Source organism: Macaca fascicularis, chromosome 2 (assembly GCF_037993035.2).
Source record: "Macaca fascicularis isolate 582-1 chromosome 2, T2T-MFA8v1.1".
NCBI classification, from domain to species: Eukaryota; Metazoa; Chordata; class Mammalia; order Primates; family Cercopithecidae; genus Macaca; species Macaca fascicularis.
The window spans coordinates 114,082,074-114,099,658 of record NC_088376.1 but is presented as its reverse complement, the minus strand read 5'-3'; the positions used below and the strand labels follow the sequence as shown (position 1 = coordinate 114,099,658).

General features: G+C 39.2%; 1 protein-coding gene across 17 annotated transcripts in view; it reads right to left on the bottom strand.

Annotated features, from left to right (window-relative positions):
• Positions 1 to 17,585, bottom strand: part of DOCK3 (dedicator of cytokinesis 3) — a 687,722-nt gene that overhangs the window by 300,089 nt on the left and 370,048 nt on the right. For all 17 annotated transcript variants that reach the window (XM_005547251.5, XM_005547256.5, XM_005547252.5 and 14 more), the window contains exons 8-9: positions 3,175 to 3,216; positions 2,073 to 2,227 (exon numbers count right to left, since the gene is read on the bottom strand). In XM_005547251.5, coding sequence (XP_005547308.1) covers positions 2,073 to 2,227; positions 3,175 to 3,216 — 197 coding nt within the window. The remainder of the gene's footprint in view (positions 1 to 2,072; positions 2,228 to 3,174; positions 3,217 to 17,585) is intronic.

Genomic DNA, 17,585 nt, shown 5'->3' with positions numbered 1-17,585 from the left:
TGCAGAAAACTGCAACTGAACCCCTTCCTTACACCTTATACAAAAATTAACTCAAGATGGATTAAATTGCTGCCTGTTCTTTCCTCTGGAAGCTTCGTCGCAGAGGGGCAACTGCCTCAGTAATGGCAGATGTCCCTCGCCGCACCAAGCTCGAGTGGCCCAGGTTGATCTCAGTCTGCTGCTGTGCTGGCAGTGAGAATTTCAAGCCAGTGAATCTTAGTTTGCTGGGCTCTATGGGAGTGGGACCCACTAAGCCAGACCACTTGGCTCCCTGGCTTCAGCACCCCTTTCCAGCGGAGTGAACAGTTCTGTCTCGCTGGCATTCCAGGTGTCACTGGGTTATGGAGAAAAAAAACTCCTGCAGCTAGTTCGGTGTCTGCCCAAATGGCTACCCAGTTTTGTGCCTGAAATCCAAGTCTCTGGTGGGTTAGGCACCAGAGGGAATCTCCTGGTCTGTGGGTTGCAAAGACCATGGGACAAGCGCAGTATCTGGGCCAGAGTGCACGGTTCCTCAGGCTCAGTCCCTCATGGCTTCTCTTGGGTAGGGGAGAAAATTTCCCAACCCCTTGCGCTTCTCGGGTAAGGGGATGCCCCACCCTGCTTCGGTTTGCCCTCCATGGGCTGCATCCACTGTCCAGCCAGTCCCAATGAGATGAACTGGGTACCTCAGTTGAAAATGCAGACATCACCCAACTGCTGCATCGATCTTGCTGGGAGCTGCAGACCAGAGCTGTTCCTATTTGGCCATCTTGCCAGCAATCCACCTTTTTTCTTTTTTTTTTTTTTTTGAGACCAAGTCTCGCACTGTCAGTCAGGCTATAGTGCAGTGGCGCGATCCCAACTCACTGCAACCTCCGCCTCCTGGGTGGAACCGATTCTCCTGCCTCAGCCTCTGGAATAGCTGGGCTTACAGGAGCCCACCAACACGCCCAGCTAATTTTTTGCATTTTTGTTAGAGAAGGGGTTTCACTATGTTGGTCAGGCTGGTCTCGAACTCCTGAGTTCGAGATTCACCCTCCTCAGCCTCCCAAAGTGCTGGGATTACAGTAGTGAGCCACCGCGCCCGGGCCACAATAATGGAATAGTTTTATCTGTTTCATATATTGGACTTTCTCATAAAATTTAGCTTGAAGAAAGGATTTTTACACACACACACACAAAATAGAGTTTACAAAAAATCTGGGTAGGAAAAGAACAGCAGCCAGAATCTATATCCACACAGTCCTGGCCCATAGTCTTGCCTGTGTGCAACAGTTTTAGCTTTCATCAATACCACTGCTACTTTCTCTACAATAACTGTCCCAAGGGCACATACTAGGAGCCATTGGTGATAAGGAAAATTCACATGTCCTGATCAATGGGTGCATCATTTTATTCCTATGCCAAAGTAAAGCACAGTGTATTAATATTTTTGTCAAGATCAGAGGCACTGTGGGGCATGCAAATTAACTGTTTTTCTTTTGAATTCTGCTTTAACTTCCATTTCTAATTTTCCCACATGTGATGTATAATTGGAAAAGTGAAAAATCTGCTTTCGAATTTTAAGTACTAAAGCAAGTAAAAGCCATAAAGCACTCCTAACACAAGAAGTTCCCAAGCAATGTAAAAGAAACCCAGAAGATGCTCTCCTTTCATGGGCTGCCCAGACAAGACACCATCAGCCCCTTTTTTCTGCAAAACCTCTCTTCCACAGCAGCAAGCCAAGGCCCAGGGCTTCCTGCACTCTGGAACTGTGTGTCTCTGCTGCATTTGCCTAGTTCTATGTTTCTCCTGTGTCTTTTCTTGGTATTAAATAGATGCATCTTTTTCTCTCTGTGAGGTGGTGGCAAAGACTCAATTTTGAGCTTCTATGTGGAAAAAGGCATAAAAAAGGCGGCCACCCATGGTATGGTTTAGATGACTTAAGGGCACACAGGGAATTGGGGCCAAAACTCCTAGCTAATGAGATGAGGTTACCTTATCTTGTTTTGCCTCTTCTGTGCATCTGTCTTCTCTGAAGGTCAGAGATGCGTATGACCCATACCATCCTAATATAGAATCACAACCTCACCAGAATTTCCAGTGACTCTCACCTGATCTGCTTGCCTTCCCTCATGTCATATAAGGAAAAGAAGACATCGGTATCTTCCCCAATAGTATTGTAAGTGAAACTCTTCAGGCTGAGGAAGAAGTGATGTGGCACTGGCATCCGACATGTTTCCCCATGACGTGGGCGCATTGTATCTACCTAATGAGGAAGAAGAAAACCCGGTGATTTTTATTTTAGTTTTTATATTGATCATTAAAAGGTGCAAACTAAATTACAAACTCTTTTCACACTACTGAAGGAGATTATTTGAGAAACTGAAGATGTTTTCTTTGCTTGTAGGGGATGCTGCATCAACAGACTTGGGTTGAGGTGGGCAAGCAAGCAGCTGGGAGGAATAAACAGTGAAAGAAATATAGGGACAGTAATTCCAACTTATAAGTGAACTAAAGATCTCCACTAGGTGACAAACATCTTAATTCTCCAGGAAACCATTTTCTATTTTTCTTTTTTCTTTTTTCTTTTTTTTGAGACAGAGTCTCACTCTGCCACCCAGACTGGAGTGCAATAGCATGATCTCGGCTCACTGCACCTCTTACTCCAGGGTTCAAGCAATTCTCCCTCAGCCTCCCGTGTAGCTGGGATTACAGGCACTCACCACCATGCCCAGCTAATTTTTGTATTTTTAGTGGAGACGGGTTTCACCATGTTGGCCAGGCTGGTCTCAAACTCCTGACTTCAGGTGATCCACCTGCCTCGGCCTCCCAAAGTGCTGGGATTACAGGCATGAGCCACCGCGCCAGGCCCAGAAAACCATTTTCAAAGTCATTTTTAAGAAATGCCATTATGACCCCAATGCACTTGATTTACACTGTTACCCAGTAATAGTTATGATTCTAAATAACATTTTTATTTTCTCCCAGACTGATTCATTTTAGTTTCAGTCTGCTTTAATTGTGCTTATGCAAATTTGCACAGTAGAAGTAGAGTCTGGCCAAGACTGTTTAGAGGTCAAGGCTCCTCAGATAAAGACACCACACAGTCGAGAAGTCAGTGGTGTCTGTCATTTCCTGGTGTATTCATATGTTGTAATCTCTTAATAGAAAAAGTTGACAGGAAAGGCTGGAAGACCCAGGAAAGCTACTTACCTGGGATGTGCTTTGCTGTACACTCTGCCGACTAGATAAATGCTATGGAAAGAAGGAAAGAAAAATAAACTCTACCAGGAAAGAAACTAAATTTTATTAAGTACTTTCGATATGCTGGGCAGTCTGCTATGCCTTTTATATTCATGATCTCATTTGATACTGATAACTCTGTAAAATAACTGTTACTCATATTTGGTGGAGACAACTAAGGCCTAGAGTAAGGACATGATTTGCTGAAGGTCACATAGCAACAAAGTGGCAACGTCCAGATTCAAACCTTAGCCCTTCCAGATCTGACTAACAGACAAGTCACAAGTGGGTGACTGCCACTAAATTTTTGCTTTGCCACTGTCCTCTCCACATACTGTACCACTTTCTGAGCTGCCTGATCCGGCTTCTTCAGACTTTCCACACTGATACCTTTAACAATAAAGGGCTCCCTCCAAAACACTTCTCCATGCTGTTCCTTTACTGCTGGCTGGTTGAAATTAGAAGCAGCAGATTCTAATTCGAGCTATGCCACTCATAGACTGTGAAATTTCAGACAAATCACTTAATCTCTCCAAGAGACACTTTCCTGAATGTAAAATTCAGATAAGAGTCTGTATTATCTTCCTTACAAAGTTATTGAAGCTCAAATTACATAATGAGCATCAGTATGATACAGAAGTTAGGGACCTAAGTGCAGAAGTGAGGATCCTAGGTTTTGAATTTTTAAAAAATGTTTAAATTGATATATTTTAAAATATTTATGAAGTACATGTGATATTTTGATACATGCATACAATGTGTAACTATCAAATCAGGGTATTTAGGATATTCACTGCATCAAACATTTATCATTTCTTTCTGTTGGGAACATTTCAAATCTTCTCTTCTAGCTACTTTGAAATGTACAATAAATTACTGTTAACTACACTCACCCTATGGTGCTATCAAACACTACAACTTATTCCTTCTAACTAGATGTTTGTACTTGCTGACCAACCTCTCTTCAACCCCACCACCCCACCATTCTCAACCCTTGGTAACCACTATTCTATTCTCTGTCTCCAAGAGATTCACTTTTTTTTTTTTTTTTGGTTTTGGTTTTGTTTTTTAACTCCTACATATGAGAGAATATGAGATATTTGTCTTTCTGTGCCTGGCTTATTTCATTTAACATATTGACCTCTACTTCTATCCATGTTGCTACAAATGACAGGATTTCATTCTTTTTATGGCAGGATAGTATTCCATTGTGCATATATGCCACACTTTCTTCATCCTTTCATCTGTTAACAAACACTTAGATTAATTCTATATCTTGGCTATTGTGAACAGTGCCACAATAAACACAAGGGTGCTGGTGTCTCATTGATATACTGATTTTTCTTTCTTTTTGATAAATATCCAGTAGTAGGATTGCTGGATCGAATGGTGGTTCTGTTTTGTTTTTTGGGAAGTCTCATACTGTTTTCCATAGTGGCTGTACTAACTTACATTCCCACCAACAGTGCGTAAGAGTTGCCTTTTCTCTCGTGAACCTGGGAAGCAGAGCTCACAGTGAGCCAAGAATGCGCCACTGCACTCCAGCCTGGGCGACAGAGTGAGATTCCATCTCAAAAAAAAAAAAAAAAAGAGTTGCCTTTTCTCCACTTCTTTGTCAGCATTTATTTATTTATTTATTTATTTATTTATTTATTTATTTATTTATTGTCTTTTTGATAACAGCCATTCTAACTGTGGTTTTCTGCTGCGGTTTTGACATTGCATTTCCCTGATGATCAGTGATATTGAGCATTTTTTCATATAGTTGTTGGCCATTTATATGTCTTTTTTGGAGAAAGATCTATTAGGATCCTTTGCCCACATTTTATTTTCCTTTTTTTTTTTTTTGGGGGGGGGGGACATAGTCTTGCTTTGTTGCCAGGCTGGAGTGCAGTGGCGCAGTCTCAGCTCACTGCAACCTCCGCTTCCCAGTTCAAGCGATCCCCCTGCCTCAACCTCCCGAGTAGCTGGGACTACAGGCATGCCAACACGCCCGGCTACTTTTTTGTGTGTGTGTATTTTAGTAGATATGGGGTTTAACCATATTAGCCTGGATTGTCTCTATTTCCTGACCTCGTGATCCACCTGCCTCGGCCTCCCAAAGTGCCGGGATTATAGGCGTGAGCCACTGTGCCTGGCCCCTTTGCACACTTTTTAATGGAATAATTTGGTGTTCTGCTGTTGAGTAGTGTGAGTTCCTTGTATACTCTAGATATCAGTCCCATGTTAGATGAACAGTTTGCAAATGTTTGCTCCCATGCTATAAATTGTCTCTTCATTCTGTTGTTTCTTTTGCTGTGCAGAAGCTTTTAATATGGTCCTCTTGGTCTATTTTTGCTTTTGTTGCCTGTGTTTTTGAGGTCTTAGTCATAAAATCTTTGCTTTGATCAGTATCTTGAAGCTTTTCTCCTATGTTTTCTTCTAGTTTTATAGTTTTGTATCTTCAGTCTTTAATCTATTTTGAGTTGATTTTGGTACATGGTGAGAGATAGGGGTTTAGTTTCATTCCTCTGGATATGGGTATCCAATTTTCTTGGCACCACTTATTGAAGGGTGTCTGTATGTTCTTGGTGCATTTGTCAAAAATCAGTTGACTGTAAACAGTTGGATATATTTCTCATTTTTCTATTCTGTTCCATTGGTCTATGAGTCCTTTTATACCAATACCATGCTGTTTTCATTAATCTGGATTTGTAGTGTGTTTTGAAATCAGGTAGTGTAATGCTTCCCGATTAGTTCATTTTGCTCAGTATTGCTGTGGCTGTTTAGGGTCTTTTGTGGTCCCATACAAATTTTAGGTTTTCTATTTTTTGTGAAGATTGTCATTGGTATTTGGATAGGAGTTGCACTGAATCTGTAGATTTCTTTCTGCAGTATGGTCATTTTAACAATATTAATTATTAAAATCCATGAGCATCAAATGTCTTTATGTTTGTGTCCTAATTTCTTTCAATAATGTTTTATAACTTTCGTTGTAGGGGTCTTTTACCTCCTCGGTTAAATTTATTCCTAAGCATTTTATTTTTCTGTAGCTATTGTAAATGGGATTGCTCTCTGATTTCTTTTTCTGACACTTCATTATTGGTGTATAGAAACACTACTGATTTTTGTATGTTGGACTTTGTATCCTACAGCTTTCCTGAATACATTTATCAGTTCTAAGAGATTTTTAGTAGAGTCTTTAGGTTTTCCTATGTATAAGATTATGTCATCTACAAAGAGGGATAATTTGACTTCCTCGTTTCCAATTTAGATGCCTTTTCTTTCTTTCTCTTGCTTGACTGCTCTGGCTATGACTTCAAGTACTATGTTGAATAGGAGAATTAAAAGTGGGTATCTTCGTCTTGTTCCAGTCTTAGAGGAAAGTATTTCAGCTTTTCCTCATTCAGTGTGATGTCAGCTGTGGATGTGTCATATACAGCTTTTATGTTGAGGTATTCTTCTATGTCTAACTTGTCGAGAGTTTTTAACAGGGAAAGATGTTAAATTTTATCAAATGCTTTTTCTGTCCTACTGAGATGATCATATCGTTTTTGTCCTTCATTCTGTCAATGTGATGTATCACACACTGACTGATTTGCACATGTTGAACCATGCTTACATCACTGGGATAAATTCCATTTGATTATGGTTTCTAATCTTTTTGACATGTTGGATTCAATTTGCTAGTATTTTGCTGAGGATTTTTGTGTCTGTGTTCATCGTGTTCACCAAGGATACCGGTCCATTTTTTTTTTTTCTTGTGTCCTTGTCTGACTTACTATCAATGTAATGTGTAATGCTGGTCTCATAGAATGAGTTAGGATGAATTCCTCTCTGCCTCAACTTTTTGGAATAGTTTGAGAAGATCTGGTGTTAGTTCTTCCTTATAAGTTTGGTAGAATTCAGCAGTAGAGCCATACAGTTCTGGGTTTTTCTTTGCTGAAAGATTTTTTATTACTTATTTGACTCTTTTCTCATTATTGGTCTATTCAAGCATTTCATTTCTTTCTGGTTCAATCTTGGTAGATTGTGTGTGTTCAGGAATTAATCTATTTCCTCTAGGTTTTCCAATATGTTTGCATATAATTGTTCATAGCAGTCTCTAATGATCCCTTGTTTTTGTTTTTTTGTTTTTTTTGAAACTGAGTCTCACTCTGTCACCCCGGCTGGAGCGCAGTGGCAGAATCTTGGCTCACTGCAACCTCCACCTCCCGGGTTCAGGTGATTCTCCTGCCTCCTGAGTAGCTCGGATTACAGATGTGCACCACCATGGCCGGCTAATTTCTGTATTTTTACTAGAGATGGAGTTTTGCCATGTTGGCCAGGCTGGTCTTGAACTCCTGACCTCAGGTGATCCACCTGCCTTGGCATCCCAAAGTGCTGGGTCTACAGGAGTGAGCCACCATTCCGGCTGATCCTGTGTATTTCTGTGGCATCAGCCATAATGTATCTTTTTTTGTTTCTGACTATTTGGATCTGTTGGGAACAGGTTCCCAAAATCTGGCCATAAACTGACCCCAAAACTGGCCATAAATAAAATCTCTGCAGCACTGTGATATGTTCATGATGGCCATGATGCCCATGCTGGAAGGTTGTGGGTTTACCGGAATGAGGGCAAGGAACACCTGACCCACCCAGGATGGAAAAACCACTTAAAAGCATTCTTAAACCACAAACAATAGCATGAGTGATCTGTGCCTTAAGGACATGCTCCTGCTACAGACAACTAGCCAAACCCAACACTTTGTTTTGGCCCATCGCTTTGTTTCCAGTAAGGAATATTTTTAATCTATAGAAACAATGCTTATCACTGGCCTACTGTTAATAGATACATGGGTAAATCTCTGTTCAAGGCTCTCAGCTCTGAAGGCTGTGAGACTCCTGATTTCCTACTCCACAAGTCTATATTTCTGTGTGTGTGTCTTTAACTCCTCTAACGCCACTGGGTTTGGGTCTCCCAAGCAGAGCTGGTCTCAGCATGAGTCTTCTTTTTTCTCAATTAGTCTAGTGGTTTATTGATTTTATCTTTTCAGAAAACCAACTTTTTGTTTCACTGATCCTTTGTAGTGGTTTTTTCAGCTCTATTTTGTTTAGTTCTGCTCTGATCTTTATTATTTATTTCTACTAACTTTAGGTCTAGTTTGTTTTTCCTTTTTGGGGGTCCTTAAGGCATACCATTAGGTTGTTTATTTGAAATCTTTCCAATTTTTATGCAGGCATTTATTGCTGTAAACTTTCCTCTTAGTGCCATATCTCATAGAATTCGGATATGTTGTGTTTCCATTTTCACTTGTTTCAAGCAAGCTTTTTATTTCCTTTTTAATTTGTTCATTGACTCATTGCTCATTCAGGAGCATGCTGTTTAATTTCCATGTATTTATACAGTATACAAAGTTTCTCTTTTTATTGATTTCTAGTTTTATTTCCCTGTGGTCTGAGAAGATACTTGACATGATTTTGATTTTTCAATATTTGTTGAGATTTGTTTGTGGCCTAATACGTGCTGTATCCTGGAGTATGTTCCATGTGCTGATGAGAAAAATATGTGCTCTATAACTGTTGAATGAAATGTTTTGTAATGTCTGTTAAGTACATTTGTTCTATAGTGCAGAGTAAGTCTGATGTTTGTTGACTTTCTGCCTGGATAATCTGTCCAATGCTGAAAGTGTGGTGCTGAAGTCCCCAACTATTAATGCATTGGGGTCTGCTGAACTCTTTTGTTCTAATAGTATTTGCTTATATATCTGGGTGCTCTGGTATTGGATGCATATATATTTACAACTGTTACATCCTCTTGCTGAATTGATCCCTTTATCATTATGACCTTATCTATTTTTATGTTTTTTGATGTAAAGTCCATTTTCTCTGATATAAGCATAGCTATTATTGCATACTTTAGGTTTCTATTTGCATGGAATTTTTTCAATCCCTTCACTTTCAGTCTGTGTGTCATTATAGGTAAACTGAGTTTCTTGTAGAGAACATATAGTTGGGTCTTGATTTTTAAAATCAATTCAGTCAGTCTATATTTTTTAATTGGAGAATTTAAACAGTTCACATTCAAGGTTGTTAGTGACAGGTAAGGACTCATTCCTGCTTTGCTAATTATTTTGTGATTGTTTAATACACTCTTCATTTCTTTCTTCCTTGTTGTTTGCCTTTAAGATTTGGTGGTTTTTTGTGATGGTAATGTTTAACCCCCTTCTCATCTGTGTATGTATGCCACCAGTAAGCTTTATATTTTTGTGTGTTTTCATGATGGTGGACGTTGTCCTTTCACTTCCAGATATAGAAATCCCTTAAACATTTCTTGTAGGACTGGTCTAGTGGTGATGAATTCCCTCAGCTTTTGCTTGTCTAAGAAAGATTTTATGTCACCTCATTTAAGAAGGATAGTTTTGTTGGGTGTAGTATTCTTGGCTGACAGTTCTCCTCATGCCCCGACCAATCCCTCACCCCAGGACTTTGAATCTGTCATCCCATTCTCTCCTGGTCTAGAAGCTTCCTGCTGAGAAATGTACTGTTAGTCTGGTGGAGACTCCCTTATATGTGACATGATGCTTTTAACTGTTTTTAGAATTCTTTGTCTTTGATTTTTAAAAGTTTGATTATAATATGCCTTTAAAATCTTATTAGATTAAATCTATTAGGGGATATTTGAGCTTTCTGTATTTGGATGTCTTTATCTCTTGCAAGACTTGTGAAGTTTTCAGCTATTATCTCATTAGCAGGTTTTCTATATCTTTGCCCATGCCTTCTCCTTGTGAAACTCCCCAAATTTGAATATTTGTTTGCTTCTGGTATCCTGTATCTCACATAAGCTTTCTTTACTCTTTTTTCTTTTCATCTGTTTTATATCAAAAAATCTGTCTTCAGATTCAGAAACTTTTATTTATTTATTTATTATTTTCTCGAGATGGGGTCTTGCTCTGTCACCCAGGCTGGAGTGCAGTGGCATGATCTCGGCTCACTGCAACCTTCACCTCCTGGGTTCAAGTGATTCTCCTGCCTCAGTCTCCCAAGTAGTTGAGCCTACAGGTGCACAGAACCATGCCTGGCTAATTTTTTTTTTTTTCTATTTTTAGTAGAGACAAAGTTTCACCATGTTGGTCAGGCTGGTCTCGAACTCCTGGCCTCAGGTGATTCACCTGCCTTGGCCTCCTAAAGTGCTGGGATTACAGCTATGAGCCACTGCACTTGGCCAGAAAGTCTTTCTTTAGCTTGATTTAGTCTGTTGTTGAAGCTCTTGATCGTATTTTTAATTTCATTCACTACACCTTCAGTTCCAGGATTCTGTTTGGTTCTTTTCTATGATGCATATCTCTTTGTTAAACTTCAGCTCATGAATTGCTTTTCTGATTTTTTTATCATTTATCTGTGTTCTCTTGTATCTCACTGAGCTTCTTTAATCTTATTTTGAATTATTTTTCAGAGATTTCATATATTTTCTTTTCTATAGGATCTGTTACTAAAGAACTATTGTCTTTTTTTTGAAGTGTCATATATCCTTGCTTTTTTATGTTTCTTGTGTCCTTACATTGGTATGTGGACATCCAGTGTAACAGCTGCTTGTTCTAATTTTATAGATTGGTTTACATAGGGAAAGGCTTTTTCCTATAGATATATATTTAGTGTGACGTAGGATGCTTTGGCTTTGATTATAGGTGAGTGCAGTAGCAGACTCTCCATATGATTTCTTCAGCTATAATCAGTGTCAGTGGTGTTTGTGAGTTCTGTAGTGACTTAGACTGTGGTTGTTAATGGATGCTGCGGTGAGGCTTAGCTAGGAACAAGAATGTCAGATGGGCTGGTCCTCAGGTCCCTAGGTGGTGTATGTGGGACTCCATGGTGGAAGGTCAGTCCTTGGGCCTCCAGGCAGCATGCTTGGGTGCTAATGATAATTATCAAGTGGGTACTCAGGCCCCCAGGTGGTACATGTGGCACTGGCAATGGCAGTAGCAGTGGTGTACCACCTCTCAGTTCCCTTAGTACACAGGCAACATCTAGGGCAGTTTCACGAGGCTGATCACCAGGCCCCTGGATGGCACATGGGGACAACAGTTATGAGTAGGAGAGGTCTGTTCTCTGGCCCCCAGGTGGTAAACACAGGTGTGGTGGCAGGAGGAATGCTAGTCAATACTCAGGTCCTGGAAAGCATGTGTGGGTACTGGTGGTGATAGGTGAGGTAGGTCGATCCTCAGTTCCTTGGACTATGCACTTATGTGCCTGTGGCAGTGTATGAGGCAGATTGGTCCTCAGTCCCCGGGACAATGTACACACGTGAACCAGTCCCCCTGCCCCTTGAATGTGTTGAATGTCTGCGCAGGTATGCAGAGGCTCTGCCACTGGAGGGAGCAGGGTTGCTATCAGTGGCAGTGGCCCCAGACATGCAGCTCTCAGGCTCTGGGGAGCACAAGCTTTAGCTTTCTTTGTCATGGGGGCAGTCTCCTAGGTGCACTGAACCACCCATTCCCCAGGTAAGTCACTGTGTGGGCTAAAGTGCTGAAGACCCAGGCACAATGCTGGGGCCAGTATGTATTGTGATGCTGCAGCCCTCTGAATGGACATAAGGGGATGTCAGCAGGGTTCCAGGGATGTGGAGATTCGGGTGTGTTGGACCCAAGGGTGGAAAAATGTAGTCTGGTGGGAGCTAGGCTCTCAAAATGACACCGTGCTGTGGCTGCTTGAATCTCAGAGGTAGTGTGAGGCCCAGCCCAAACTCTCTCTCTGGAACAATGCCTTTTCCCCACAATGGGGAGTTCCTTCTAGCTCCAAGCTTATCCTGGGTGGGCTGGCTGCTTTGCTTCCCTCTCCTTCCATGACTCCGAAGTTTCCTGTCACTTCCTTGATGAACTCCAGTATTCTGTCTTAGATGCTCTATTCAATATGTAGTTAATTACTCACTGAGTAGAAGGCAAGTGCCTGATGCCTCTACTCAGCCATCTTGATGCCGCCCCCTGCAACCCTCTAGTTTTGAATCCTGTTTTTTTTTTTTTTTTTTTTGAGACAGAGTCTTGCTCTGTCACCCAGGCTGGAGTCCAGTGGTGCGATGTAGGCCCACTGCAAGCTCTACCTCCTGGGTTCTCGCCATTCTGCCTCAGTCTCCTAAGTAGCTGGGACTACAGGTACCTGCCACCACACCCGGCTAATTTTTTTTTGTATTTTTAGTAGAGATAGGGTTTCACCGTGTTAGCCAGGATGATCTCGATCTCCTGACCTCATGATCTGCCCACCTTGGCCTCCCAAAGTGCTGGGATTACAGGCATGAGCCACCGTGCCCGGCCTAGTTTTGAATCTTGATTCACACTTATATCTGTGTATTCATTATCTGAAAAGTGAGTATAAAATTTTATGCCTAATTCAACCTCACAGAGTTTGAGCAGACAGACTCAGCATATTATCTATCATACTGTAAGTGGCTGATAATTATTATCCACAATTGGTATTTTTATTATTAGTATAATTGTTATTCTTTTTTATAATTAGTTATTATAGAAAGTCATTCACATTTAGAAGTAAACCCTGGCCAGGAATAATGATGAATTTACAAATGTTCAGTGCCTGGTGTTGGTAAACTCAACAACGAGAGATTTCATCCTGCTTCCTTTTGGACCCTAGAGGTATGGTACCACACTCATTTGTTGAATTGCTCCATATCACATGGGTAAGAAGAATGGTTGTGGCAGTGGAAGTTTCCATTTCTTTTCCAAACACATATATTTAACCCTATATAAAAGAGAAGTAAAATTAAATATTAATTTAAATGTGTCTGACCAGCTATATTTGCTTATTATTCAATATCCATGTATATATTAGCAGTATTAACTAATTATTATTGAGTATTAATGTTCATTCATGGAAATATATGTTCCCATGATATATATGAAATACAAAAAAATAAAGTCTCCACCAGCTGGGCAAAAACATCATATAGAATGTATATGCACAAAAGAAAAATTCACATATAAAATAGGTTTTTAAAAAGTAAAAAAAAAAAAATTCAAGCGTTCAAAAACAAATCAGGTTTTCTGTGGTTTACTGTTCATATCTCACTGGAAGGTTACTAGACTAAAATAAATTCCATTGTTTTACTTTACATCCAGGAGCTGCACTAAGCTGTTTTTCTCAAGTACATTTACTGTTAACCCATTAAAAGGTCTACCAATCTTGGTAGTCATAAATTTTCAATTAGAATTATATACAGAAGGAGTTTATGAAACAGCTAATTTCAGTATGAAACATCCCTGTTGACAATAACAAATCTTTTTTTATTTCAGTCATTAAGTTTTGAGAGAATGATTTAGTCTGAAAGCACACCACATGGGCAGCCAGAGAAAGGCATCGGAACTGGCATTCTGGAACCTCTTTCTGGGCACTCTTGTCAACTAGCCTTCAGCTGGTCAGCCAATATCTCCCTTTTCAGTGTAATCATCATCTCTATTAGGGTTGTAATGCACTGTTTCCCTGTTTGCTACATAACTCCAGACTTTGCACTTACAAGGAGCAAAACATTGTCTTATTTATCTTTATATTCCAAGTGCCTAGCAATGTACATCCAAAATATAAATTAATTAAGAAAGGCATAGAACACATTACTGCCTCTGCCAATTTTTCCCCAGTAGAGAAGTCACTTTCAGCCCTGTAAAGTCTCTTGTTCATTTAGTCTACAAAAGTCTAGCAATACGGAAAGAAACTATGCAGCTTTGAATATGCTAATCAACTGAATAACAAAACTAATTGCCTGCTATATATGTTGGGGATTGTGTTAAATATTGTGAGTCTTACAAGGAAATATAAGGCATATCTAGTCAGAATCTATGAAAGGATGAAGCATATAAAATCACTGATTTTTAGTAAAGAATCTAATTGATTTATCCCAGAAATGAATGTATAAACATTGAGCTATTAAAAATATTAACACAAGAAGACAACAAGCAAACATAAATCCCAATACATGATAATGTGGATGGATAATAATGAAGCAGGGGGCTTTAATGTGAGCATTCTGTTACATCTTGCCACAATTTAGAAACTCTCATATTATGTAATTTTTGAGTGTCACATTTCACAAAGATGCATGGCTAATTAAGATTAACAAAAATAGTTTGTGGTGCCTTTTGAAATACTTTATATTTTCGGCAGCACCAATTTTCTATTGTTTAAAATGGATTTAGAGTTGTTATGATGCAAAATTGAAGAGCACTAAGGACTTCCTCTGGTTTTCATCATAAAGAATGCTAAGCACGGTGGTTCATGCCTATAATCTCAACATTCTGGGAGGCCAAGGTGGGAGGATCGCTTGAGCCCAGGAGTTGAAGACTAGGCTGGGCAACATGGCGACATCTCGTCTCTACCAAAATAAATAAATAAATAAATAAATAAATAAATAAATAAATAATAATAAAATAAAAATTAGCTGAGTATGGTGGCACGCACCTGTACTCCCAGTTACTTGGGAGGTTAAGGTGGGAAGATTGCTGGAGCCCAGGAGGTGGAGGTTGCAGTGAGCCCAGATCACACCACTGCACTCCAGCCATGGCAACAAAGACAGACTCTGTCTCAAAACAAACAAACAAAATAAAACAAACAAAAAGAATGCAAAATCCAACTGTGTATTTAAAGAGACTTTTATCAATCATTATCATTCAACATTTGCATGGAGGCTTCATTTTTTTATTAAAAAATGCTATGAGTGTAAACTTTAAGTATAATCTTATTCATATAGGATTTTTTCCCCAAAATCAATGGCAAGGAGTATTATAATCAGAAAGTTTCATATAAAGTATTCATAATTTCCAGTAATAGATTTACATGTTAACACAAAAAGGTTCTAAAAGGATATTCTTTTGAATCTTGAACTTTTAAGATTTAACCAAAACATTTACTGTGCAATTTAACATATAAATCCTAAGTGGTTTTTAATAAATTTGTGGACTCCTTTAATTGTTTTTTATCATATCTGTTTGTATGAAAAAGCAAAATATGAGATAAAAAAGACAGAACATTTAGCAGAAAATGAAATAAACATGGCTTTAATTGTGTCAGAATCCCTTTCCCGGATAACACACAGTAGACCTTTTGATTTACTCCTTCATTTTAGAAGGAATAACTTACTCTTCAGTAGTTTCCTTAAAAGGAGTTAAAGAGCATTGTTATTATTGTTGTTTTGAGACTCTGAGTGACCAAAATTCTCTTTAGGCTTCTCTCCCACTTGATTTATAATGTGGCTGAGTAAATACAGAATTATGGGTTGAATGTTATATTTCCTCAGAATTCTGAAGGCAATGGTCTTATGTTTTCTAATTTTTAATGCTGCTATCAGAAAGCGAAATGTTTTTATTACAACAAATCCTTTGTATGTAATCCATTTTGTTCTCTGGAAGTTTTAAACTCATCTCTATCTTTAGTGAGCTGAAATTTCATAATTATGTTGGGCCCTTTAAATCTAGAGACTCATATCCATGTTCTGAGAAAGTTTTTAATATGATTCCTTCAGTAATTGTCTTTCTTTGTTTCTTTATTCTCTCTTCTGAATACTGAGCTTCCTGAATTGAACCTCTAAACTTTTAAACCTTTTCTCTCCTACTGTTACTTTATTTTGTTGTTGTTCTGTTTTCAGGGAGATTTTTCTCTATTTTCTAACCTTTATTCCAAGTGTAATCCAGTAATCTGCTTTTTAATTTTGTAAAGCTCTTTGGATTGTTGTACTCTGTTTCCTAACTGTTTCCTCATTTCTCTCTGCAGACAGCAATCACCATCTTCTTCTGTTGGGCTGTCTCTTTCTTCCAAGGTCCTTTTATATGTTGTTCATTTTGGTCTCTCTCTGTTTCTCTTTCTCTCTCTCTCTGTCTGTCTGTCTCTTTTCTGAAGATTCAGATTCGTTGTATGGATGTTGCAAAACTGTGAGGTCTGGGCTTCTAGTGTACCCATCACCCAAATAGTGAACATTATGCGAGAGCTTTGCCTATTGATGCTTGGTTGGAAGTGCTGTATGGCCACTGGGTTTCACCGTATGAAGGTTTGGGCAAGGGGGTGGTCATCTAATTCAGCCCTACAGCTTTATATACCATATGTAATATGATGGCTCTAAAACTGTTTTATCTGAACTTCACTTATGAGCTCTAGTCTTTCAGCATCTCTGGTGGGATGTCTAAAAGGCATCTCAAACGTGAAAAGAAAATCAGAACTATAGATCCTTACCTGCCTCACTCTGCAAACTACTTCTTCCACAAGGTTTCCCATTTCACTTTTATACAATTAGGCAGGTCAAAAACACAGGTATAACTCTTTTCTGACCTTTCCCTTTCTTGTATACACGTACGGCAATTTAATCTATCAACAACTATGGTTCTGACTTCAAAATATATTCCGAATCCAACAACTTCTTACTAGTTTCACTCTTCCAGCTCTAGCTCAAGCTACTGAAATTAAGATCTCCTGCTTGAATGACTCCTCTCTACTTCTATTCTTGCCCCACTCCAATCCTTTTCCACACAGCAATCAGAGGCATCTTTTAAAAATGTAAGGCTGATCATGTGATTCTCCTGCTCAATTACCTTCACAAGCTTACTGTCACACTAAGAATAGAATCCAAAACCTTTATCAAGAACACAGCATCCTCCAACTATTCCAAGGGGAATTCTTAGTTTCAAACTCTCATTCTCTCTTCACTTTCCATATTTAATTGATCATCAAAATTTATCAGTTTTAATTCCAAACATCTACATTCTTATTGTATTTCTTGTCCATTGCTGCCTAGCCATTTTTCTTACCTGAATCACTACTGTGGGTCTCTGAATTCTATGCATGGGATTCCTCCCTCATTCCAGTCTTTTGCATTTTATATTATCTCTAGACAGAGTCAACATTTGAAATCAATATCTGCTTATGTCACTCTCATGCTTCTTTCAGACTACTGGATAGAGTCTAATTTGAGAAATACAAAGCTCTTCATGGTCTGACTTTTGTCTCCTTCTTGGCCTGACTCCCACTAACTAACATGAGTTAGTGGTACTCCATGCTGAAGTTATTAAATATCTTATATAGTTTCCTGGAACTGCCACTTCCACATGCTGTGTGCCTTTTTGGAATGTCTTTCCTTCTCCTTTCCTACTCCCAAGAAACCAGTCACTACCTCTAAGAGCATCAGTGTATACTTAAATTATGCTACACAGCACATATATGCAGCACACGTATGGCTGTTTGACTGTGGTCTATTGATTCCACTAGAGTAGAGTTTCTAACATACGGTCCATGCATGGGCTTCACAGCAAGCATCAGGAGAAACTATCCATCAATTCTCTAAAACTGATCATAAAACTTTGTATGCAAAGCATACTTGCATTGTCCTGGGAGAAAGTTTCACCTGATCTTCTATGACCCAAAAGGGATTAGAAACC